Source organism: Pezoporus flaviventris, unplaced genomic scaffold (assembly GCF_033815535.1).
Source record: "Pezoporus flaviventris isolate CSIRO_AGI_PZ_B2104156 unplaced genomic scaffold, CSIRO_AGI_Pfla_v1 ptg000066l, whole genome shotgun sequence".
Lineage (NCBI taxonomy): Eukaryota > Metazoa > Chordata > Aves > Psittaciformes > Psittacidae > Pezoporus > Pezoporus flaviventris.
The window spans coordinates 3,779,492-3,805,417 of NW_026892614.1; the positions used below are offsets into that span (position 1 = coordinate 3,779,492).

The 25,926-nt window shown below is 42.1% G+C and overlaps 1 protein-coding gene across 3 annotated transcripts in view; it reads left to right on the top strand.

The window, feature by feature from the left end:
- Nucleotides 1-2,089: 2,089 nt before the first annotated feature.
- FAM98A (family with sequence similarity 98 member A) overlaps nucleotides 2,090-25,926 on the top strand; it is a 185,086-nt gene continuing 161,249 nt past the window's right edge. The window contains exons 1-10 of one of the 3 annotated variants that reach the window (XM_061471027.1): nucleotides 2,090-2,153; nucleotides 2,315-2,393; nucleotides 5,354-5,502; nucleotides 6,280-6,414; nucleotides 9,422-9,606; nucleotides 11,992-12,072; nucleotides 13,298-13,414; nucleotides 16,257-16,424; nucleotides 17,956-18,085; nucleotides 18,149-19,852. In XM_061471027.1, coding sequence (XP_061327011.1) covers nucleotides 2,341-2,393; nucleotides 5,354-5,502; nucleotides 6,280-6,414; nucleotides 9,422-9,606; nucleotides 11,992-12,072; nucleotides 13,298-13,414; nucleotides 16,257-16,424; nucleotides 17,956-18,085; nucleotides 18,149-18,702 — 1,572 coding nt within the window. In that variant the 5' untranslated portion in view covers nucleotides 2,090-2,153; nucleotides 2,315-2,340 and the 3' untranslated portion in view covers nucleotides 18,703-19,852. Of the gene's footprint in view, nucleotides 2,154-2,314; nucleotides 2,394-5,353; nucleotides 5,503-6,279; nucleotides 6,415-9,421; nucleotides 9,607-11,991; nucleotides 12,073-13,297; nucleotides 13,415-16,256; nucleotides 16,425-17,955; nucleotides 19,853-25,926 lie in introns of those variants that run through there. The other 2 variants (XR_009746537.1, XM_061471026.1) reach the window with 2 other exon arrangements.

Here is a 25,926-nt window from a genome sequence, read left to right on the forward strand (position 1 = left end):
ACAACAGCAAATTTCCTGGGACAAGATTAGTTTGTTTGAGAAGATCTTGTATGCAAAACAAAAACTAACCATGCATTACCCAAGTGAATTTCTTCTACAGGGGGCAGGATGCTGCGCAGTTGCCATTCTCACCTCCCGTGCCTCAGAATTGTGGGTAGTGAAAATTCTTATGTAGCTAGGGGGAAAAAAGATAAATCACAACTGACAAGACACAGAAAAACAAAGCAAAGCTCTCTTCCCTGTCCTTAGGGGTAAGCGTAGCTGCCTGCTCCAGTGTAGCATCACACCTCCAACTATTCGTCTCTCCAACCACAGGATCCGTATGGTTTTCAAGAAATCACTGATTCCCACAGCATAGAAAGGAAAATAAGGCAGTTGTGGAACTGAGTGACACAGACTGGAGAGGATGCCTTCTGTCTTGTCCCTACCCTCCAGTATTGCCACAACCGAATCAAAGAGATGCGGTGACCAGAAGCAGCAGCAATGGAGGAGCAGGGGCAGACTGTGGACATACTGCCCTGCTTTGTACACTTCCAGCTGTGCAAGCAAGCTGAACGCAACCATTACATTAAATAAAATGTCACAAGCCTTCTGCTGCAGTGTTGAATTTGGGAGGGAAAAACTCAAACCCTCAGACCCTTAACTCAGACTACCCATGCAGGCAAGGCTCCCAGGTGGAACACCTGAGATGCTTTGAATAAATCCAGACTGAATGGACCAAGGGAAAAGCAAGAAATCCTTACAGTCAAGTTTAGCCCAGCAGCTTGCCAGGAGCCTTAATCTGTTTGGTTTTCTAACAAACAAAACAGCTTACAGCCACCCTTTAGAAATCACTATACCACTAGAAGCAAGTGCACAAAGAAAGCGGAATGCTTGCATTATTCCTTTCATGTTACATTTTTTCTGTTCAGGAGGTAATTTTCCCCTAAATGTGCAGATTGACCTGTCTTTAATAGCAGAACCAGTGATTGAGCTGTCTGTTAGAGAAGAATTTCTTCTTTAGCCCTTCGAGGCAGTGTTTCTTTGCCCTCCTACCTATCTTGAGGCTCCAAGATTCCCTCCTTATTTTCTTCTTAATGCCTGACAAGGGCAATTTCAGGAAGTACAGGCAGCCAGGACTCCTCTGCTGAAGCATCAGCTCGCTGCTGGGCACAGACTGTGGCTGTTATCTGGCTTTCGCTGGCATGTCCTTGCCATTACAACATACTCTGCTCTCTGATCCATGCTCCCTTTTCAGTACGGATGCGCTTTCGGCACAGCTGCTGCGTACCAGGCAACGCAGCAGTGCTGCCTGAAGAGAACTGGACAGAGCAAGCCAAATTATCCCCTAAATTAATATTCCATTATTAATGATGCCTCTTTACCCACGGCAAGTGAGCAACCGAAACAAGTGAACGGCGTCACACTCCTCCCCTGCCCCCAAAGGCAAAAATGAGTTTTAAAACAGCTGCCAGAGCACCGCCTTGAGGAGGTCCACCCTCTGCACCGAGCCCTGGCACAACCAGCACTGCCCCGGCGGCCCCATCCACCTCAGGACAGGCCGCCACCCACAGGCCCGCCCGCAGGGAGGAACGACACCGCGGAAGCGCTGATTTCCATCCATCCATCCCTTCTATTCCCCACGACCCCCCACTTCCCTACGGCGGCCGCGAGGGGCCCTGCCGCGCGCATGGCATGCCGGGACTTGTGGTCCCGGCGGTGCAGCGGGGACCTCCCTGCTGTGGAAGCGCTCGCTCACTGCAGCAGTTTGACCCTTCCGCCGCCCCGTCCCCCTCCGCCCGTCCCCGCGACGCTGCTCGACACGGCACATTCCAGCGTGGGTTCCGCGGCATGGAGGAGGGTCCTTCCTCCGGGCCTCTCTTAGGTGGCGCCTGAACAGAAGAGTGGGATCCTCGGCTCACTCCGGGCTCCTGTCCCACAGAAACAACCTGGCGTCCGTCCTCGCACCCGTGTCTCCGTTTAGCATCGCTGCCTGGCTCGGCGGGTAGGCGGACAGCGCCACGGGAGGAGGTCGCTCCCGTCAGGCACGGCGATGGGCGGTCCGAGAGCAGCCGGGTAAAGGGTCAGGCCGGGGACCTGCTTCTCCCTCCCCCTCCCCTCCCCGCCCTGACATGCCAACCCGGCAGTCGGCGGCGCAGCACCGTGTGAGCCGCGTACGTGGGGCCGGGGCTGGAGGCGCGGCGCAGGGGCTCCGCGCAGGGCGGGGGTGGGCCGCTGACCCATAGCGGGGCCGGGGTGTGGGGCTGGGCTGGGGAGGGGAGCGGAGGGTGGCAGGTCTGCCCGTACCGGGGAGCTGAGTCCCGCTGTCGCGCAGGTTCGCCCCCCGTGCCCCGCCGCAGGATGGAGGTCGAGCTTCTGGAGAGCGACGTTCTGGAGTCGCTGGAGGACCTGGGGTAGGTGCCCGAGGCCGAGGGACGCCCCGTCGCGGGGTCAGCGATGGGGGAAGGGTGGGCGCTCGGTGGCCTTTATCGGGGCCATGGCCTGCGCGGGCGGCCGGTGTGGCCCGGGAGGCAGAAGGGCGCTTCGGTGCGGGCCCGTGGCTATGGCCGTGCGCCCCGGACAAGTGGGGCCGGTGTCGCCGCGCAGGGCCGCGGCCCCCCCCGCATGGTCCCTGTTCCTCAGAGCTGCGGTGCCCCCCCACGGTTGGGCTGGTGTTGGTGCCGGCTGGGGTCTGGCGAAGCACCAAGTGCAACAGACAGGTTTTCAGCCGTACCGGCCTTTACAAGCGTTTTACCTCTCAGTGCGTGCTGATCTCCTTGGTTCTTGTGGTGCCATCTCATCGGTAGCACCTCTCATCCACAGAGCGGCCTTAGCCGGGGATGGGGAAGGGAGAAGGCCTTTTACGGTAAGCCACGGGGAAAGAAAACTCTTAGGCTTCATATTTAATGAAAAATAATAGATGGGGGGAAAAAGGAAGCAAATTATAGTATTCTGCCATCCTTTTTTTTTTTTTTTCTTAATCACAGGAAACTTCTGTGTTTTGTTTAAACCTATTACTCTGTCAGAGTCAGTAAAGGTTATATAAATATGAAAGGGAGAGCAAGAATAATGTGTCATACTGTAAGCTCGCATGTCTGTAAACTGTTGAGAGTTCAGACAAGAGGCAGCTAGAATTTTACTGCTGCTAGTTCTATGCGAACAGTTGTATTTATACACACTGGCTACGTTCCCATAACTCACTTTGTGGCTAGAGTCGTCATGCTCCAGAAAAGATTCTATTACCAGGCTAAGTTGGTGATGATAGTTCCAAAACTTCACAAATAGGTTTCTGTTTTAGCAGGTATTTCTCTGGCTGAAATATGAAAAGGTCTCTGCCGTGATGCATATACCATGCTTGGCTTCCTTTTTCTGCCTTGTGTTTAGAAGGATATTAGTGGCTTGAAGGAGTTGCAATTTGTGCTCCTTATCTGTGTAATTGCAGACAGAAAGTGTTGCTGATTTTTGACATAAATAAAGTGAAAAATGGAAGCAGATTAAAAAATATCAAGATTGGCAAAGGTGGTTGAAAAGAAAATTTGGAGGACAAAAGACATGGGGCTTCCACAGTACTGATAACAACTGGGAAAATTACTGCATGTGACTACATGATTTGTTTCCTTGTGTCTGGAAAGACTGGGGTGTTTGAAGTTTCAAGCTTTGCCAGAAGTTCCATGATTCTTCATAGTTCAGCTTATTTTTTCTAACCAGATACTGAAGATATCTTTAATGTATTACTTGATTAATTTTTTTTCAATAGCATTGCACATCAGAGTTGTTTCCTTTTGAATTTTGAGGTGCTCAAGTAGCAGCCTCTTGTCTTGTAAGTCAGTCTGTTGAAAAAAGCAAACAAAATGGACAGCATAATGTCACCAGAAGGAGTGTAGCTCTAGAACATGTGCCATTGGCAGGAACGGAAGGAAAAAGAAACAGTTGGCAACTTGTGAATTGGATTACTGGGAAGTAGATGTGTAACTGAAGTTATAATTATCAGAGATAACACAGTCAAGATGTGATATCTGTCAAAGAAGAGTTCTAGAAAAGGGATTTCTGATGTGACCAGTGACTTAAATCCAGATCTTGCCAAAGCAAAAGGTTTGTCATCACTTCCCCTTCTACTTTGATCTATAACTGCATGTTTCTGTTCTGAGTCCCAGAGGTTCCTATATATGTAGGTCTGAAACATCTGTGGGACAGGACTTGTTCTTATTAGCCTGTTGGAATTGTCTAACCTACTGTGGTAATGCAGGAGGGTTGTCATGCACCAGATTACAGCTGCTAGTAGCTGCTAGTAGATTAATTTAGTGTTGCTAATTGAGCCGCATTGTGAGGTAAAAGTTATTTTTGAGTGTGGCTACTTCATTAGATGAAGTAGCAGGCTGTTGCAATGATGTGAAGCACAAGAATGAAGTGTAGAGAATAACACTTTCATTTGCTCTGTGAGAGATTCTTTTACACCAGAGGTTTGCCAGGAGTTGACTGGACTTGCTGTGTTGCTGTGATACAGTGGGTGACTTTATCAGGAAATTTGAAAGAGGGGTTTTGGTCAGTTATGCTCACTCCTGGATGTCTTTCTGATTCGGGTGCAGTATACCAAAACAATACTGTGCATTTTTCTTGGATACTCTGATAAGCTCTGACTTTGTGCTTCTACCTGGTTAACAGGGCAGTCTTCTTCCTACTCTTCCTCCTTTCCCTGACAGAGTTTCAGGGGGAGGAGACACAGATGTCCTGAAAACTGTCTTCCAATACCTGATCTTTAGACTTATGCTTTTTTACACTAGGCCTGATTTTTTGCTTATTTTGTTTATGCAAATAAGTAATTCTGTGTATTCTTCTTGTGCCCATTTAAGAAGAAAATTTTTCAAAAGAGGATATTGTTTTTCAGATTATTTGTATAACATTTATATTGAAGGCTTAGCTTTGCATGGCAACCCTTGAATGTATGCTAAGAAACAACAGAAAAGATGCACTAGTTCCTCAGTAATCATTCAACCTACTGTAAAGCAGTGCTGAAGAATGATACTTTGAAACTTTTTTTGCCCTAGATAGGTATATAGTAAGTAACAAGAGACAAAGGCAGAGAAGTTGTCACTGTGTGTCATAACATTCTCCAGGAGGAAAGCTTTGATGATAATCTTTTGTGAAGCAGTCTTTTTGGCAGTAAGCTAATGTGCATGGAAATGCTGAGTTTACACAGACGTTTTCAGTATGCTTTTTCTTACAGTTCAGTGCAGGAACCTTACAGTTTAGATGTTCAGTCTTGTGGATGTGGAGAGCGTTTAGCTCTCAGTATGTACACTTCATAAAGTAAACGTATCACAGGACATCAGTCGTAGCAAACATTACTAAACTGTGCTTTTGTTTTACTTTTCAGTTACAAAGGTCCATTGTTAGATGACGGAGCGCTGGCTCAGGCAGTCTCTCATGGAGCCAACTCCCCTGAATTTACCAAACTCTGTGCTTGGTTGGTATCTGAGTTACGGCTATTCTGTAAACTAGAGGAAAATGTGCAGGCAACTAACAGTAAGTAGCTATAACTGTAGCACAAACATGCACTTAATGTGTGTTGTTGCATGCCATAAAGATTTGGGCTGACAATTGCTTAATCTGTTATACCAGGGAGTATTATCGGCATGCTGTCAGAATTTGGATATTTTCCACCTCAGACTTGCTTAAGGAGCAGCCAGTAGAGGCTGAAATACTAGTGAGGATCAGTCAGTCTTTCTTCTGAAGTTAGCTTTTTCTTTCAGTTGTTCAGCCATGGAGACTTTTTAAATTTCTTGGATAGGTTTAAGGAAACATTAGTGTCTTTTTCTAATAAGATCATGAGAATACTTTTATTTCAGTGCTTCTGGTTTTATTTTGATAGAAGTAACTATAGTAACCATATTTTCTTTTTATTGTTGGTTACCTTAACTATGTGCTTACTATGTATTTTTTTTTTCTACGTTTGTAGTGGGAAGAGTTAGTTAATACTTAAAATATCCCTGTAAAATTTGTGATGTTTTTAATGTCACTTTTTGTTGTAGAAGTTGTCAGTGGCTGTCTGTTGTAGCTGGAAAAAGCTGCGTGTGAAACATAATTTTTACTATAATGAGGGTTATTGTGGCTCCAGGTAGGTTGTGCTTTGTCTTTGAGAAACACAAAAAATGCATTTGGCTTCCATTAAAAGCAGGGTTTTAATTTTAAAGAGCAACTGGAGCAGAGCATTTTTTTTTTTCTAATAGCTAATTCATTCTAATCATAGCCATATAAATGTATATATTAGCTGTAAACAAATTATTATCCTTTCCTTCTGAGGTCCAAATGAAGCAGAAGAATTTCAACTTGAAATGAGTGGGTTGCTGGCTGAAATGAACTGTCCGTATACGTCATTAACATCAGGAGATGTGACAAAACGCCTTCATAATCAAAAGAACTGTCTCTTGCTGCTTAGTAAGTTAAAAGGGCGCTTGTAAGCAAACCTCTTCTTGTGAAGAACCATAGTATTGTTTCTTACACTTAATGAGATCCTGTTTTGTTTATCACAATGTATAAAAAGTTACCTAAAATTATGAGTTAGTTTTCCTTGTAATTTACAGTGTCAGAATATGGGTCTCATAAACTTAGCAGTCACTCTGTAACCAGTCTGAGCATGAACCTTTTTCACATTCACTACCAAAAAACCTGTCCTGTTACTTCTCGAAAGGTACTCTGAAGAGGGAGTAATTTGAAGGATTTAGCAAGGATTTAGCCACTGAACTTTGTTTAGAAGGGTGTTAAAAATAACAGCTAACATCACATGCATCATCATCAGCCCCTACTGTGAGGACTTGCGAAGTGCAATAAGACTTGCATTTTCCTACATCCTGACAACAGTTTGAATTGTTGCAAAAAAGAGAGAATGTTTTATCCTGACTGCCAGTTCTTTTGATCAGTTCTTAAGAAATTAGCAGGAGCAGCAGTGACATCTCTTTCACCCAGAAGATCTCAATAGCTAAATTGGTTTTACTCCTGCTTAGGAAATGTTAGAGGAGAAGAAATAGTACTTAAATTTGGAAAAATGCATGTGATGTTGATTTACATTAAAACAAAACAGAAAAATGTTTACAAGTGTCAGAGTTGGAAATTGCAACACTAATTCTAATATGATCTTAAAATAAATGAATATTCTGTTTGGTTTCTCAGTTTCTGCTAATTCTTTAACTTTCAAAGCAGAAATTTAGTTGAGCCCTAGCTGAGATGTAAAAAATGAATTGCAGAGTAGGTTCCTGTATTTCAACAGTAGGAGAAAGATGAGTAGCAAGACTTAGTCTGAATTTATTTTGATAGTATGCTCAAAAATGTCAGATGCAGTGAGGTAATTAAAAATTTAAATTACTTTGTAGCTCAAACAATCTGCTCTTCAGCTTATTCTCTGTGAGCCAAGCCATTTGAAATTTGGCTTGTCTGTGACACACAGTTTATCCCAGAGGTCCTGTGTGATGTACGTTTTGGTAATACAAGCCCATGTTCAGCAGCTGAACTCTGGTATCCCATCGGGCAGGAACACTGTGTTTATTGTCAACTGTTGAATTGAAATAGATGCCAAATTCCTTTTTTTTGTGTACCATGATAATTGCATAGCTTTCTTTACCTACATTAAGCTAACTTAATTAAAAGTATCTGTCCTGGGTTCAGCTGTAACAGCTATTTTTCTTCCTAGTAGCTGATACCATGTTGTGTTTTGGCTTTAGTCTGAGAACAATGCTGATAATACACAGACGTTTTAGTTGTTTCTAAGTAATGCTTACCCCTATCAAGGACTTTTCAGTCTCTCATGCTTTGCCAGTGAGGAGGGGCAGAGGAGGCATGCTCTTCCGGGAGGAAGCAGAGACAGGACAGTATTCCATAATGCCATAAATCCAGACTTTTTAAGGAGAAACAGAATAAACCTCTTCAGTGGTATGCCAGGATATTTTACATTTTAATGAAATGCAGCACACTTTATGTCAATTGGAAGATGTAGCAGTATTGCCCAGAGAGGAAAGCACCAAATAAATGGAAGTAGTTAGGATTGTCTTGGTGTGCAGCAGCTCTAGAATAACACATTAAGTGTTATTCTATTAAGTCTGCCAAAATAAGAAGTGCAAGAGTTTCAGGTGCGTTCAGAAAAGATCTGCAAAAAAGGATCACTGTCTGGAGAACATTTATGTCTTACAGAGGTAGCTTGAATGTGAGGTCTGAATTCTTGACATAAAATTCTGCTGGTGGTATCTTCTTTTTCAGGAGGTCCTAATGGGGTGTAAGTAACTGAAAATTAATATAAGAAAAATGTGTATAAAGTACCTTTGAAAGAATTTAGAAAGGATTCTTCGTAGCTTTACATATTGTAAGAATTTTATACTTTAGAGGTGTTCTGTGTCTTTAGTAGAAGTTATTCTGGAGATACAGGAAAAATTCTAGAGATCATTAAAATGCTTTGTTGTTTTCTTCATCTTTTGATCTGTCCCAGTTTTATAGGTAGTGAGCTGCTTTTGTATCGCTGTGGGATTACATCGCTGCTCACAAGTCTGCCTTTATCAGTCCTTATTTTTAGAAGTAATTATTTACTTTACTGTTATGGTCACCCAGTATGATTCATGATAAAAGTATTGTTAAAGCTGTGTGTCTACAATTTTTTTTCTTCAATTCAGACTTCAAAGTTGTGCCAATTACAAATGAAGGTGGTGTGCTAAATTTATATCACTGCAGCCAACACCTGATGCTGAAATTTTGGGTGTATACTATGTTCAGAAATCTTGATTTTAATTTTTTGTTTGTTTGATAAAAGAGTAATAATGTGATTGTAGGCTCTCTCAGTTCTGATATCGAAGAGCACTCCAGGCATTCTAGCTTCTGTTTCATCAGTTACTGCCTTCCTTTCTGCATGTCCTGGGTTCAAGACTCTGGAATTATTATAAACCTGAATTCTTAATAGTACTTTTAGAAGTGGTTTCCATTCTGCATCTTGCCTGTGGAAGTAGAGGAGATTCATCCAACATTTCGCTTCTCTCTCCTCATTTCCTTGCCTTGTTTCCTAGAGCATCAAGCAGTGCTTGCTTGTCTGGCTTAAAGTGTATGTCCCAGTCCCTCATCCTGCTTATTTCCATGTTCCTAGTCTCCTGTCTTTGCTGGGCAAAGCCCGAAGGAAAAGAGCTGTGCTGTGTTGAACTCTGAGTAATACCTGTTGGAATCATAGGGATTTTTTTTCAGGCTTTTATTGGTTGTACTAAACCTTTCCCCCCTTTGTTGTGTTTCTAGCATTGGGCTCAGTGATTATTAGAAATACGAGTGTTCTGCGGATACCAAAATTATAGCCTTCACTCTTTCTAAAATGGTCCATTTGCACATTTGTTCATTGTAAGCACTTGAGTTCTCACTGGTTCTAAAATACTTTAACTCGGCTATATCTGATGCTGAAATCTAATTTTTCTTACCCCAGCATACCTCATCTCAGAACTGGAAGCTGCCAGAATGCTGTGTGTGAATGCCCCTCCTAAAAAAGCACAGGAAGGAGGTGGCAGTGAAGTCTTTCAGGAGCTAAAAGGCATATGTATTGCTTTAGGCATGTCCAAGCCTCCCGCCAACATAACGATGTTCCAGTTCTTCAGTGGAATTGAAAAAAAAGTAAGATCCAAAGGAACAAAACTAGAATATTTACGGTGTTTTTGTTTTGATGGAAAATAGTTCTGCTACCGGAGAAAGATTTGCCTCTTGTGAAACTCGCGTGTTGAAATTGTGAAGGAGAGCTAACATGGTTTACTGAGTATGCCAAGAGTCAAGATTTTGAAGATGAGTTTAAAGGCTTTTTCCATGCCAAGGCACGAGGTCAGGGACTACTGCTATCATTGCCTTCCAGGGTGAGGTATTTCTTACTCTGCTGTAGGCTTTAATGTCATCACCTGTTGCAGAAGACATGGAAAATGCTGAGCTTAGGCCTCAGGAAGAATGTTAAGGAGAAATGTATTCCAAGAAATACACAAATTAAGAAATTTCTACAGGAATCTACTATTTGAAAAAAATGTTTAGATTAAAAGGTGTTGTAACTGAAGTCAAGTTTACACCTTTTCCGTAAGGCTTCATTGGTTCTTGTGTTCCGGTTTATTTTTTGTTTCTTTACATGTATGCATTCTTCAGGTTTTTGGGGGTTGTTTTTTTTTTGAAAGAAATTTTCTTCTGTTTGAGTAATTTTTATAAAGCAGAGAAATGAAGTGGAATGGACTGTCCAGTGCACAGACCAAAGGTGGGCGAAAGGAATTTTTTAAGTTACATTAACTAGCTTAGCTTGCAGGATAGGGGAGAGCAAAACAGCAGAAAAGAATCTTTGTAATCACATCTGTTCTTTAAAGTTCACAAGGCGTCCTAAAATACTTTCGGAGAAGATTTTTGACTAACCTTTTAGTTGCAATATTTAAACAGATCCAAGCAACTGAAAATAGTGCTTCATTTCTTTGCAAGAACTCGGTTTAGATTGCCCTCTTGGAGTATTTTTGGAGGGTATTTTTCCAGAAAAAGCCTTAAGGTGTAGAATGGAAGCAGTATATTTTCTGGTTTTGGTATTGTCATAGACATTAAATAGTTAGATACATAAGAATCTGTGCTTCCATTTTCTATAAAAGTAGAAAATATTCCTACCAATGAACAATACTAGCAAGCTTTGCTGGTGAAAGAGACTTAAAAATAGAGAATACAAAGTAGGTAAAAATACTTTTAATCTGGAAATTCTGTTATGTTTTTCTAACTGACTTTTCTGTTTCATTGTCTTACAAGGTTAAATGTTATCTCAGTGATTTATATCCGTAGATGGTCATACTACAAAAAAAACCAAATAACCTGAACATTCCTTATGGCTTAATAAAGTACATCAGGAATTTCTAATCTACAGAGTTTCTTAGGAATTATGAATAGCTCTGGTGCTTACAGTCCAAACAGTTCAGATGTTGGTAGTATTTGAGGATGAAGGAAAGTTGACTAAGAACTGAACTTACTGCACTTTGTAAATGAAAATATATCACAAAGTTAAGCAAAATATGAAAACTTAAATAACAGAGCGAAAATTTTCTTCTTGAGTGTAAGATGATAGTTGTGACAGGAGATCACCCCAAAATTTTTTGTTTTTTTAAAAACTGAGTCTTAGAATGGCAATATTCTAATCTAGCACGTGGAAATCAAGCTACCTTTTTCTTTGCACGTACATACTACAGTTTGGAGTGGATCTTTGTGTAATTTACTCTTTGTTAATGATCTACCCCATTAAAAAACACCAAGCTGCTGATACTTGAATGAACTGCTACCTCTGCTATTCTGAAAGCGCTTGGTTTTAAAATCTTCAAGTTAGACAAATTAGGCTCAGTACCTTTGGAAAACCAGCTCACTGAATTTGTTAAATCAGCTGCTGGATTGAACAGCCAAGGAAATTGAAAAACATGGTTTGCATCAGTGGAAAAGTGAAGTTTCGTAACTGCAGCCTGACTTCATCCAAGTTTTTGTCACTGCTACTCCATTTCTTCCCCTGAAATCCTCAGAAATTTCGAGATGGGAATAGACAACCGAAGTTGTTCCCAAACTTTTAAAATGCAAGATAAATTAAAGTTTTCATATTGAAGATTTTCTCCTTTTCATTCTTTAGAACATGTTGTATTTCACATAGTCTTAATACAAACCTTTTTGAAACAAGTGTGTTTCTTCTCTGAATTAGAGGGGTGATGTTTAGACTAATCCCTCTGTCTTCAAGAGTAGCTGTACCTCATAGGATCTTTCTGTTTTAACTGTAGATCTACTCTGTCATCCCTTCTCTTAACTTTTAAATAATTACAGCCAAGACTACCAGACATATAAAAATAGCTGCTTTCCAAACGAAGGGTGCTTGGTTCTCTGTCCCAGAGAAAACAACTTTATTGGAGTTTGCTCTGTCATGCCTATGACTGTCCAAGAGTCATCCCCTGTAATTTGAATCTTCAAAAGGTAATTTTGTTTTAGCCGATGCTTATGTTTTTATATATCTCCTAACAGCTGAAGGAAACACTAGCAAAGGTTCCACCTAATCATGTTGGAAAACCCTTATTGAAGAAACAGCTGGGACCTGCTCACTGGGTAAGTAGTTGCAGGTATTACAGCCTGTTTCCCCTTTTCAGATATATAAAATATTAGTCTTGATTCTGTGTGTAGTGTTGCAAAATTTTCTCATCTTTTTCTGAAGAGAAGACAGTTTCTTTTAGTATTTTACATATCTATCAGTGCAATAAATGTTCAGCAACTGGTAAGTTCTTAGGTTCATGAATCTATATGGGCAGATGCAGGCAAAAGTTTTGCATTATAAGGAGACTTAAGGTGGTGGTGCTGACTTTTGGCTTCTTTCCAACCACCCTGTGTGTTTTTCCATCATTTTCCTCCTCTGTCTTGTTGGAGTAGTCTGCTTCTTTCATAGCTTTTTGTCCAAGGAACTCTTAGTGTCCAGGTGGAAGGTGGGAGAGGCTGTGCCCACAGGCCACAGAGCCACAACCATCTCCAGCTGGGCATTGTCTGCTGTTTTAGAAGGATGGTGCCTGGTTTAGGTGCTGCTGCTGCCCCAACACAAAGCTATGGCCACTGCTGCAAGACTGCAAGTCTCTTTTGTGTCTCTTGGTTAAAGCTGAAGTCTGCTTCCTTTAGTGTTTGTATTGTTGAAGCTGACAGTAAGCCCTGCCCCCCCCCCCTCCCCTGCCCCCCTTCCAGTCAGGCTACAGTCAATACATAAATTATTTCCTTAATGGTGCATATCTCAACTGTAGCTGTGGCTAGACAGCCCTCTGCTACCAGGTTTGTTTCTGATGCTGGCCCTTCACCATAAGGGCACTGTTGTCTGTATGCAGATTGTGCTTTAGTCAAGATCCTCCTACACTACTTTTAGTTCTCTATCTTTGCCCTTAAGCTTACTACTTTTTAAGAAGGCAAGGACACCCTGGTCCCTAGACTTAGTTACATCCTGGCATCTCCTTCAGCTTGTTGCATGTAGTGTTTTCTCATTTCTGCTAGGTGTTGAGAAAAGCCTCAGTATTGTGTGCAGTTTCTGTGTCTCTTCTGAAAAACAGGCAGCTGTGCTGTTAGAAATGGTAGAAGGCTGAATGTGAGGCTAACAGAGCCTTTGAAGACCTCAAGAAAACAGTGTCAGCAGGCAGAGCTTGCTGTGAGCCCATTTGATGAGGGAGATAATTGTGGGCTTAAGCCCTGTTTAAAATTTCTGTGTGTCTTTTTCTCTTCCATTCACATAGTTTATTATCTTAAATAGAAACATTTTATCTGTAATCCATAGGTTATGTTTATAAATTTTTTTTTTCAGGAAAAAATTGAAGCAATTAATCAAGCCATAGTCAACGAATATGAAGTCCGAAGAAAACTGTTAGTGAAACGTTTGGATGTTACTGTGCAGTCCTTTGGCTGGTCAGATAGAGCTAAGGTACAACTTGCTATGAAGTCCTGGTTGGTGGTAATGCTCTAGAATAAGTATCTCTGGAAAAGCCCCTCATTGTTTCATCCTTCATGAGTAAAAAATAACCACGGGAGTTGTCTTGTTTCGGTTTCAGTTTCTAAAGAAGTTTCGTGATGATGTAAGATGACTAAAAGATTTTACTTAAAACTCTTTTGTTGGGTTTTAAAACATTATGTAAAATGAGAAGATAGACCATGTGTGACTAGCTATGCACCAAAGCCACCACATAACAGCTAAGTAGGCCACTAGGAAAAAAGAAAAGTAAGTGGAGATCCAGCTGTTTGTGTTCAGAGTACCATAATGTGAATCATTAAGTGCTGTGTCCATGTGATGGTAGAAAAGCATCTTCCTGTTGGCCATCCCTAAACTTAATTTGTGCTGTCCACAGTGATCAGGTTTCTTAACTCAAAGTGCATCTGCACAGCTCCACAAATGCACATGAGAAAAGCTGCTAAGGCACTACATTTTCTTACCTCATAGATAGGGTAGTATTTTTTTGTGCTTCTTTTGTCTTCGAACTGTGCAAGTAGCTGTGACACGACATCTGTTCTATGTGATACATACCCACTTTTAAAAATAATGATGTGGTTTCCCTATTTCCTGCATTTCATAGTGAAATGATTTTTATGATTCTATTCTAAAAAGGAATCATAGAATGGTTAGGGTTGGAAAGGACCATAAGGTTATCCAGTTCCAACCCTCCTGCCACAGACAGGGATGCCTCACAAGGCTCTGTCCAGCCTGGACCTGAACACTGCCGGGGATGGAGCATTTACCATGGCAGAATTTAACAAATAGTACGTATTTTTTTTTCAGGACTAAGATCTGCTAACTTGCTGTTAATTATGCTGCTAGCAGTGTTTGAGACTGAGTTATTAGTGATAAACTGTCACACACAAGTCACCAAATATTTTTTCTTAAGAAATGATTTATTCAAAAGGCAACTGTATTTTAATAATAAACTGTGACATCTCCCCATTCTATTTTTTTTTCTTGAGTAGGACCTCTGCTGATGTACTGTCTCTTAAACCTTATATTCTTCAGGTTTTTTAGTAGAAAGTTGAACTGATTGTTTGAATACTTTAATAGTGAAAATGGGGAGAAGTATGGATTAGGTTAAAAGCCAGGGACTTCTGATTGTGTTATAGCTTTTGCATCCAAATCCGTGTTCATTTTTTGTTTGTTTTCTAGGAGAATTCTCGGATGTTTTTGAAGTTGACTAGGTGCATGAAATCCTTTCACAAAGCCCACAGATTGTATATATGCATTTCTATCTGTTGAAATGCAAGTCTAAACTTTTTAGGACCATAACATACTCACATTGGGGAATATGGCTATGGTATTCCAGACATGCAGTAGAGTTTGTTTTAACAGTAGCTTTTAGCTTTAATACATTATGGTAATAATGTTAATATTTTTCTTTTAATTTTAAAATCTGAAAAGTATCAGAACACAGTACTATAACTAAATAATTCCTTCTCCAGATAGTAGAAGCACCAGTAAAAACTTCGTAGTCTGTTATTAGGGGGTTTTAAAGTTGCAAAATTTTAAGTTTCACTGAAAAGAAAAATACCGTAGCACCAGAATACTGCACTCAGCTCTCAGTCAAACTTCCCAGGGAAAAACATACTACTGCTCTAGTGAATACCATTGCTTCTCCTGTCTTTAGCCAGCATCAGGTAAATGCCATGCATATTTTCCTGTTCAGTTTGTAATACAAACATAGAAGCTTTTGGCTCTAAAAACTTAAACTTGCCACCAAGACACTTGGAAATACATTCTCTCAGTTTGTCCCAGTTGCAGTTTTCTGCCTTCAGATGGAAAATAGGATTTTAAAATTTGCTCCTAAGTTCTTGACCTTTCAAGGGAATTGTTGGAAAACCTGGCTTGCCTGACCCCACTGTTGTCATCTGGGTTCCAGACAAAAAGCAGCCCTTCTGTCTGTGTGCAGATTGTAATCTAGTTTATCCTAACTGCATCGCACATTATATACACTGTTGATAACTGAAGATAGATGTAACTCGTGTATTATGTCATGGCTTGTAGCACAGATTTCTGTTGTGTCTGTCCGTTGGAAAACTGCTGTGACACTTTTGAGGTGTTCAAAGAAGCCAATATGGTTAATGGCAAAAGGCAGTAGAGGAAGAGAGATTGCATACAAAGTAAAGATGATGTGTAGGATCTCATTTCTAGCTTGGGCAGTACATGTGGAAGACAAAGGACTGAATTAGAACAAGCTCTTGAGAGCTTTAGTTCTGTTAGTACGCTTTCCGTGGCTTGCTTTTGTGAAGAAGCTGGCTGCAGTGAAGAGTGTGAAAGAGTTAACCCAGCCTTTTCCTGCTGATACAGTGTTGGAGATAGGGTGATGCTAGTCTAACTGGAATGGGTGTGGGTCAGGGTGCAGGCACAGGAGGAAGTCTGGAGGCTGGACACGGGCATGTTTCATTTTCAGTATCTTTTAGACATTATCAGTAATTTGTATACCTATATGTCACACTTCTGTTCTGTTTGGCTGCCTGAAGGTAACACAGTCTGCATGTTTATATTGTTAATCCTAAAACTGTCAGTTGTTCAGTGTCTTGGCAGTTAAGTCAGAATAGTGTTTCCTGTATTACTTAAGAAATGGATTTGACAAATGCTAGCTTTATTGCAGTGATTTGTAGTTACAAAGCGGTGGTTCTCACTGGTATTTATATATATATATGTTTCTATTTGCAGTAGTGTCATCAGTGTTAATTTGATTCTTTTGGTGAGGTATCCCATTGCTTTCCTATTACTTTAGCTGACTGGGTTTTCTTCTCTTCAATAGAGTCAAACAGAAAAACTGGCTAAAGTCTACCAGCCAAAACGTGCCCTCTTATCCACTAAGTGCACTATTTCCATAGCAAATCTCTTGGCAGCTCGGCAGGATCTGTCAAAGATCATGAGAACAAGCAGTGGGTCCATCCGAGAGAAGAGTGCATGTGCCATTAATAAGGTACCTTTGGTGACAAATGGTTTGTTCTGTTATATATATTTATGTAATTTGAATGTAGTAATAAAACCTACTTTTTTAGGATTGTAAAATTGGAAATAAAGGATAAGAAACGTGGTGTTTATGTACTCCAGATTATGCATCAGTGCATTATGGGAGCTCTAGTTTCACCTGTTTAGTTCAGAATGCCTCTTCTTAGGGGCAGTAAAAAATTGCTGCAATATCTTTTGGTAACTTTCAGTGGGAGCAGGCTTGTGCTGATTTTATTACCCTGCTGCAACCTAATTTTGTCACTGTCTAAACTAACACCTACATAGTAACCTTGTTTCTAGTCTATGTGAATAGAAGATACTAAGAGTGCAAAGCAAGGATCTCAAGTTAGATTCCTCTGTGTGCACAAAAAAGATTATAGTCAAGTGTGTAGTTTTAGTACTGACATAGTAGGGATATGATTTAGTCTAAGCAACTTGTTTCAAAAATTATGATTACACATGAGTAATAGGCTCACAGACATACATGTTCTGAACTTGAAGCTCAGTAGCTATGTACAGTGGTGTGCATAGTCATTTAAAATTTGTGGGTTGCATGCATGCTTTTTCTGCCTTCTGGGTACCAACTGTATTTCAGGTAAAGCTGTAATTAATTTAGCATAGAGTGGTGGTGGGTTGATTTGATCTCACACACACACAAAAATAATTTTTGCATCTTTTTAGTGTAGTTGGAGCGTGGAATGTAAGAAATTAAGTAGGAAGACAGATGTGACTGTATCATCAGACTGCATGTATGTACTACCGGGAATGCAGTACTGCTCTGATGCTGATCCATACTGTATTAACTTATCTCAATATTAATCAATATTAAATTATCAATAGTAAATGTTTTCCAAGACAGTAACAAAGTAACCTGCTTCTACTGAACTTACTCTGTTACATCACTTTAAAACCTGAGGCAATGCAAATGTCCTGTCCCATTGTAAGTCTTGCTAAATTCTTAATGTCACAGCACCCTTAGGCAGCTAAAGACCTCTGGAGTCTTGCTCAACTGTGATTAGTGCTGTCTAACACCTCTTTGTTGGTGTGTAAGTTTTTGCATGTCCCTACTGAAAAATAAGAATCTTTGCACTTTGTTTACTAAGCTGATGGCTTCTACAGCAATTCGGAGTGCCAGTTAGGAAAGAAACTGTGGTGGTGGTGTACTTGTGGTTGTTTGAGATTAGCAATCTGCACTAATAAACAGTTTAGTGAAAGGCTGTATTGATGCTGCCTCTGCTGGGGTGCCTGCTGTTTGAACAAAAAGCCCAGGTCTCCCAAAAAGCACCCAGTTAGCAGTGCTTGGAGTACTATATAATCCCTGTTCGGTTTTTATTAGTTGGAGACGAAGTTCTGTCACATTCAAACAGGCAAAAGTTTGCCTTGATGAAATCTTCTGGGTGTAAGAACTCTTGGGCGGCTGCTGTTTGTGGTGTGTATCAGTAAATGTGACTCTTCTGTGAGGTGCTACAAGTCCTATGGCAGTTCTCCCTTTCCCTTTGCAGGTGCTAATGGGCAGAGTGCCTGACAGAGGAGGAAGGCCCAATGAAATCGAACCGCCACCTCCTGAGATGCCACCGTGGCAGAAAAGACCAGAGGCTGGTCCACAGCAAGGTGGTGGCAGAGGAGGAAGAGGTGGCTATGAATATGGAGGGCGAGGAGGTTATGACCATGGGAGTCACGACCGAGGGGGAAGAGGAGGCTATGACTCATCATATGGAGGGCGAGGAGGTCATGAACAAGGAAGCCATGATCGAGGGGGACGAGGAGGACGTGGTGGTTATGATCATGGAGGCAGAGGCGGAAGAGGAAACAAGCTTCAAGGAGGTTGGACAGATGGTGGAGGTGGTGGCTACCAGGATGGCAGCTACAGGGAGAGCAACTACAGAGATGCAGGTTTTCAAACAGGCTACCACGGTGGTGGTGGCGGCGGCGGTGGCGGTGGCTACCAAGGGGGAGGCTATGGTGGCTACCAGTCTTCAGGAAGTGGCTACCAAGGGGGTGGTGGTGGTGGTTACCAGCAAGACAACAGATATCAAGATGGTGGGACCCACAGTGACCGAGGGGGTGGCCGTGGAGGAGGGAGGGGTGGTCGTGGTGGTCGTGGTGGCCGTGGAGGACAAGGAGGAGGCTGGGGGGGCAGAGGTGGGCAGAACTTTAATCAAGGGGGGCAGTTTGAGCAGCATTTCCAGCATGGAGGTTATCAGTATAATCAGTCTGGCTTTGGACAAGGAAGACATTTCACAAGCTGAGGCTGCTAAAAATTTTCACTTCAGCAGAGCTCATGTAATAGAAACCTGGTTTCAGAGGCCTGGCTTAATCGCTGCTTGAGTAGTACAGGTTGGTACCGTGGCAGGTAGAATCCTTTGGGTGGGATGTTTTGCCCTGAGCAAAGTACCACTTTTTGTAGACTTCTCCTGCCCCCAGTTTGTCTGAATTAAGTGCATCATCACTACGCACTGCACCCTAAACATCAACTAATAGTCATGCTTTTTAGATGTTGGTCTGGTTCCTTCTGCTCAGAACACTTTTGTTTTGAAACTACCTGCCGTGTTTGCCTTTCGCTTTGATTTAAAAAAATATCAAGACCTGTCTGGTCAAATTTGTGTATTATAATACACAATAGAACTTATGCATTCTTCCCCCAGATCACTGTGCAATTAGATGTTCTAAAACCAGTTCTGAGTATGGCGTTCTGGCTTGTTGGCCTCTCATTTTAGTCACAAAGATGTTAACACACACGTGCGCACACACACAGTGAACTCCCTCTGGCAAACAGGTTTTTTGTCTATTCTATGAGCTCTCCTGTGGATGCCATGTCCGGTAGCCTTATCTCCTGCTAGACAACGTGTTCCCACCTGCTCAACTCGGAAGACTGACCACCGCCAAAATCTGCAAAGATCATTTAGAACTAAGCTAAATTGTGAACCGATAGTGTGTGTAGGCCTGTAGTTAGGTGTGGCAATTAAAACTGACCTGCATCCATCCAAAACAAGTTGCTCCTCTTCAAACCTAATTTTTACTTGAAATCAGCTACAAGAAATGACAGATTTATTTTATTTGCAAGTTAATACCACTGGCTTAGCAAATCTAGGGCAATTTGTTTTGGGGGTTGTCTTTTTAAGGAAATGCACTACGGCCTAGGAAGATGAGTTCCTGCCTGGAGGAAGCCCTTTTATTATTGCTGCAGAAAACAAAGCCTGGCTGAGTTTGGTGTTCTGATGTTGGTTGGTTGGTTGGTTTGTTTATTTTGGTTTTGTTTTGTTTTTTCTTTACTGAAAGCCACATAATGCTTCTTGCTGTTTTTTTTTTGTGTACATAAACATGGTCAAGCTGTGAAAGAAAATGGCTGAAGGTGTGCTGTTGTATAAAAGGTGAGCAATAAAAGTATGTGTATGTTCACTTTGATTCAGTTTCTTTTCCTTCTTGGTAGTAAAAAGCAGTTACTACAGTAGCTGGGAATGGCTGCCTGCTTCATCTAATGTACGTTTTGATCTGTTTTTAGATGTTGTAGTTGTCCCAGCCGTACTCTGCTTTCTACCTGCTGAGAAGCTGTCAAAACGGGAGCAGATGGAGGGAACTGGTCTTCAATTGCTCTGAGTTTTGTTCTGTTCCTCCCTTTGAACTGGTGTAGCAGGATGTGGTACTTTCTCTTAGGGGTTGCTGTGTAAAGTTGTAATTAGGCTGTGTGAGCACCCGTCTCCCAGGTTATGCTCCTGCATGCCATGTGAACATGGTATGCTGCTTCTGGGAGCTCGCCTGGGCTTCTCCAGACTTGTGGAAAATGTAGGCTCCTGCTACTGTGCTGGGATTGCTGTAGCAGAGCATATGCTGATGGCAGTCTCTGGTTAGCTGCAGTGCCCTTGGAGCTGAATTCAGGTTGATGCAGGCAGGAGGAGTTCCTTAGATTACAGAAGTAAATAACGTGAGCATTTGAGAGAATCTGTGTACTGCTGGTGTTTCTGTAATCCGAGCTAATTGAGAAAATATCATGGTAAACATTGTTTAGAATTGATTTCCCTGTTTCCTTCCATGATGAATCTGAAGATTTCCTGTTTAATTTATTGTGGCCACTAGGTGCAGCTAGTGATCCAGAGGCTGGAAGTGAAGGTGCCTGTGAAAGACACTTGGGAGTCTGACTTAATGTCTCTTCTCCTTTTTTAGTGTTTCAAACAAATTTAACAAGCCTGACAAAGGAAGAGTTTTCTATATTGAATCCAGGTCCTGTCCTTGAGAATCACCGATATAGATCTATCTCAGCATAATATAGTTCAAATTATGAACATCTAAATATGAATATTGCTGCTTCAAAAAGGTATTGATGGTTTCTTAAAGCGGGATGCTCCAGTGAATAGGTCTCCCTTGTGGAAGAGCAATGCCTTGTTGTGAGCATTAGCTGGTGTCAAGCTGCATTCATGCAAAAATATTTAGTGGGGGTTTTAAGAATTAAGATTCCTACAACTGGGTCAGTCCTGGAGTGGTGGAGGTGGAGAGGTTGATAGAGTTAAAGAGCCTTTTGCTGGGAATGTCATATCTTTAATTTGACAGCTTCTGCTTTTCTTCACACTGCTTTTCAGTGGAAAGAGGCTGGTGTTTTCTGTTAGTGCATAAAGTGCTGCAATCTTGTTTCTAGCAAGCGGGAGCCCAGGAGGCTCTTAAGAGAGCATCTGCACCTTCAGAGACTTCTTTCTGTGCTAGAGCTGCCAGTTTCTCTGCAAGGCTATGAGTGTTGCTGCAGTGGATAGTCTCACTTTTGCACCATGTGACATGGTGAAATGATGCTGGGATGAAGTAGGAGCACAGAGCTTCCTCTTGCTCCTTATTCCAGTTAGCTTTTTCTCCTCAAAATATGTTGCTTATCCTTCTCCCTCTTCCAGGACTTAGGGTAACCTGAATCTGGATTCACTGCTGTTTGAGGGGGAAAGTTGTTTTTTAAACTCAGAAGGCAAAACAGGAGGCTTTACTTTTCCAACAGGAAAGAAAACACTTTGCTTCTGCCAGCTGTTGTTGTTTTTCCTTACTCTGTTGTTTCCTCAGTGTGTTGTGACTTCTTTGTTCCCCAAAGAAAACATGCTTTGTATATGTAGAGAGAGCAGCTTTGATTAATGAAAGCGAACAGCCACTGCTTTGTTATTCTCTGTATAATGCTCTGATATTTATTGTTTTTTCAAACACGATTCCTGTTGCACTGGATGGAATCTCTTAACTGGAAGCTGGGAGAGATCAGTTGTGGAGACTGTTGGATTGGATATATGTGCTTGATTTTATTGTGCATCATAGAATCATAGAATGGTTAAGATTGGAAAGGACCTTAAGATCACCTAGTTCCAAAAGCAGAACTCCAGCAGATCAAGAGGGCAATTAAGTAAGCAAGCATTTATAGGGGGGATAATTAATGAAATTAATGAAAGTGGCAAGTGCTTCAACCAGTCTCTGGCCTAATTAGAGACCTAGACACTTACCTAAACTAGAACTGGGAGGAAGGGAAGCAAGATTCATGTCAGTAGACATGAGAAGTGGCTGGAGCTTGAAAAGTGCTGTGGCATAAGAGTGTTCCCTGTAACAGATTATGCACCTGGGAAATGAAAATTAAACTGTGCTGAAGTGGAAAGAGTTGAGTGCGGAGTAAGATGATTCTCTGGAAGACCTGATGGCTCTTTTGGGTTTCCAAAAAGCTCCTATGAGTTCCTAGAGTACTAGAAGTTAATTTAGCTCCCTGTTAGGTTAATGAAGGCCAGCACAAGAAAGCCCTCAACTGTCTGCTCATGGCACATGATTTTTAATTAGTTCTGCAATATTTAGGGCTGCAGTAGAGTGTCTTGTTGCTGCAGAAGACTGTGAGGCTTGTGATCCTGCTTACTCTCTGAACTTCTGATTTTCCTTGGACAACAGGGATGCTACAGAAGTATGTACGCATTTAAGGTGTTGAGTGTGATTTAGCAGTCCCAAGCAAGGCTAAACTGCAAGCTTGCTTTCCCAGCCTCCTAGAATACCCTTAGGTTAGAGTCACACCAGTGTTGTGATCGGACACTGGTACACTGAAGTGGATGTGAACTTCTGTTTCCTCTGTGTAGGCTCTCAGAATATTTGTGTGTTTGCTTGTTTCAGGTTGTGCCTTTTCAAAGGGACGCAAATTGAAAAAGCAAGTGCTATTACCAGCTGTAAACACTGCCTTCTCCCCTCTTTGGCTGAAAATAAGTCCTACCTCTAATGGCTCAACAAACAAGGGTAGAAGGGAAAAATACTTTTCCTTTGTGTTTACTTAGTGCTTTTTACAGCTCTGAGTGCTGTCAGTGTCATTGTTTCCCCTTTATTGTCCAGTAATTTCCCCTCTTGTCCACGTGGGTCTTTCCCACAACAGAGGAGAGAAAAACAAGTACAAAAAGTAGGAAAACACTATTGTAAAACCAAAGAAAGAGGGAGTCTGCCTGTGCTGTGGGCAGGTGGAAGGTCATAACTGGTTTTCACACATGAAGTAGAGATGAAGGTGATAAGGGCTCTTTAAACTTTCCGGCATTAGCTTAACTCATGGAAAAAGCAGACTTTTTGGCTAAATTTCATACTGCCCCAGCGGTAGCCTTTTGCTGATGGCTTTTCTGTCTCCTAGGACCAGATTGTCAGCAGCTGTAAACAGCACTTTGGAGCTGAGCACGCAGATTTTCCAGTGAGTTTAGCCTGCTGGCTGCAGTGCTTATTTTGAAAATCCAGTTCAGATCAGTGCTGATAATTCAATAACTTGTTCCAAAGTTAGCTCTGTTTCTCCAGTGTCCCGGGATGGGCCAACTGTGTTGTCAAGACTCTCTTGAGAAGGACTTGGAGCTATTTTTTTTGGTGCTGTACAGAGGCCCATCAGTTAGCAGGCTGATGCTGAATGAAGCAAATCTCAGCTAGATTTTCCTTTGGCTATGGTGATCATGAAACGACAAGCCCTTGTGTCTCCTACCTCTTGTGTCTCCATGGAATCTGCATTCAGATCTCCTTTCTTCCTTCCTCCTTTTCTTCTTTCCTTCCCCCTCTGCTCAGTCTCCATTGGGATCCTGTTCCATTCTTGGTGTCACATAGGGAGGGAGAGCTCTCTTAGAATGCTTCTTCCCACACTTACTCCCCATCTGTCTGTTGTTTGTTCTCTGGGGGTTTTTGTTTGTTTTCTGCCTGTGTCCTGTATCCAGGATCCTTCTTCACATGCAGCTATTTCCCATACAGATGCCTAAAGCTTCTGGAGCAAGTGTCCCAGGCTGTGAGGACCCTTTTTTGGCTGCTAAGGCTGCTTCAGACAGACTCCCAGGCCCACAGTGAGGATGACCATGGGGGCTGCTGCGCTGGGGCGCACTTTCACTTTGGCTTCCAGAGGGCAGTTCCTGAGCAACAGCCCACAGAGGTGACAGCAGCCAGTTCACTACATTTTGGGGAAAATGTAGAATTTTAAGCAGCACCTGCCCCTAAATTTGCTCTGTAACTCAGCTTTTTATCATCTTCTGTACTGAAAGGAAAATGGCTTACTTTTCCCTGCATGGGAAAATCCATGCTTCTGACTGGCTCTGGTCAGCCAGCATGTTACCTTCCCCCCCCCCCCTCCCCTCCCTTAGGCTTCACCTGCCTGAGGAAGGCACCTCTGAGAAGATATCTTCTGCCTAGGAAGATGTTTCTTTGTGAAGCTGGGATTAGTCTTTTAAAGCCCAAAAGCTGGGTAACACTGGTGGTGGCAGGGATGGGCAAGACTGAGGAGATCTAGAGCAGAGGGGAGAGCTGCAGCTCAAACCTGGTTTTGCATTTTGCTCTGAGGGAGCCAGATGTCCCCTTGACTCCCTGCACAGCACTCAAAGTTATGCCATAAAGTTGACAGCAGGGCTGAAGCTCCCTTATTTGCATCACATGGCTTTGCAGAGGTTTTACACAAGCACAGAAAGTCCTAGTGGGTTTGGCTCAAACAGCCAAATAATCTCTTACAGAGTCTATCCAAGCACTTGTATTTTTCGCCTACTCTTATTGCTTGTATTCTTTGGCATTTGCAGCTTGTGCCGTAAATAAGGTTTGATGTAATCTTTCCACTGTGTGGTGTTTTTATGTTTGGATTTTTTTTGTTTGTTTTTTAAAAAAGCTCCTCTTTCTCCCCCTAAGTTTCTTCAAAGATCCTGAGACAGGGAAGAATGGATGTGGTGGTAGTATCCAGCATCATTTGGGATTGTATCTCACTTTAGCTACTTCATTAATCTAGTACTCTTGTCATTATGACACTTTTTCTCCTGGACACTCTCCTGGAACTGCTCTACTTCCAGCAAGCAGGATTTCACCAAGACCAGCAGAGGCTCATTGTTTAGTCAGGACTCTGATGGCTGATACATTTTGTCTCCTGTTAAGTCAGATGAGGCGAACAAGAAATTCTTTGTTAAGTATCTTGGGGAGTAAATATGTGAGAAAGTAAGATTATGTAAGAGAAACATTCTTGTCCAACAACGAAATGAAGACATGCATGGTTTGTGGGCCTGATGGCACAAGAGCTTAAAACTAACTTTTAAGACCCTGAAAGAAATGGGCTGAGGTTTGCAGACTAAATGCTGGCTAAAACTCTTATGTGATGCTAAGAATGGAGTTGCACAAGAGCATTTCATTTATAAAGCGTTAAAAAGCTTATCTCAACAGATCTATCAACAGGCTGGACCATAACCAATTTTCTCCATTCAGATTCTCTACCACATCATTTGCATTGTGTGCAAGCCATATGCTGTAACGGCAGCTGTGCGGTCAGCCTGCTCTGACCCCGTCACCTGCCACACCACAAGAAATAAGGACCATATTTTTGCTAAAGCTGCTTATATGCACACTGCAGGAAGACTGAGGGATGCTTCTGGCCCTCATCCTACCTTGGAAATCAGTGCTCTCTGCAGCACATGTTTCTCTGAGTTTAAAACAGTGAAAGCATGTTCTCCCTCTCTTTTTTTTCCTCTTTCTTTCTCTCCCCAGAATTACTATCATTACTACTTGTTTTGGAAAACAAACCTGCAGGATTCAAGATGCAGACCTGAGCAGGTGTCACAGTGCAGTTTACTGTCAAATTACCACAGAGGAGTGCAGCTGTCAGTTTTGGTTAGGGAAGTCTATGAAGTTACTGTCTGGTCTTGTAACTTGATGAAGCGTGCAATAACTTAATTTTGTAGGAAATCCTATAATTGGGTTGCTTTCATTCGGCATGTATGCTCCCTACACACACCTATTTTTGTGGGGACATGGAGTAGGAAGAATAATACATGCATGCCAATTTGGGGCACACCTTTCAGGTTTGAGCTTTGTGGTGTTTTGGTTTGGTTTCCTCTGTTCTTCCAGATAAGGGCTATGCTCCTTAAGTAACTTAATGCTTCTGGGAAATGCCACTTCAAACTTCCTTCTTGGGCCCCTTGTAATTCAGGTGCTGGATCCTCCATTTGCAAGCTGCTAATTTGCAGGTTGCTCTTCGGTATGTTTAGTGTTAGCATGTACAG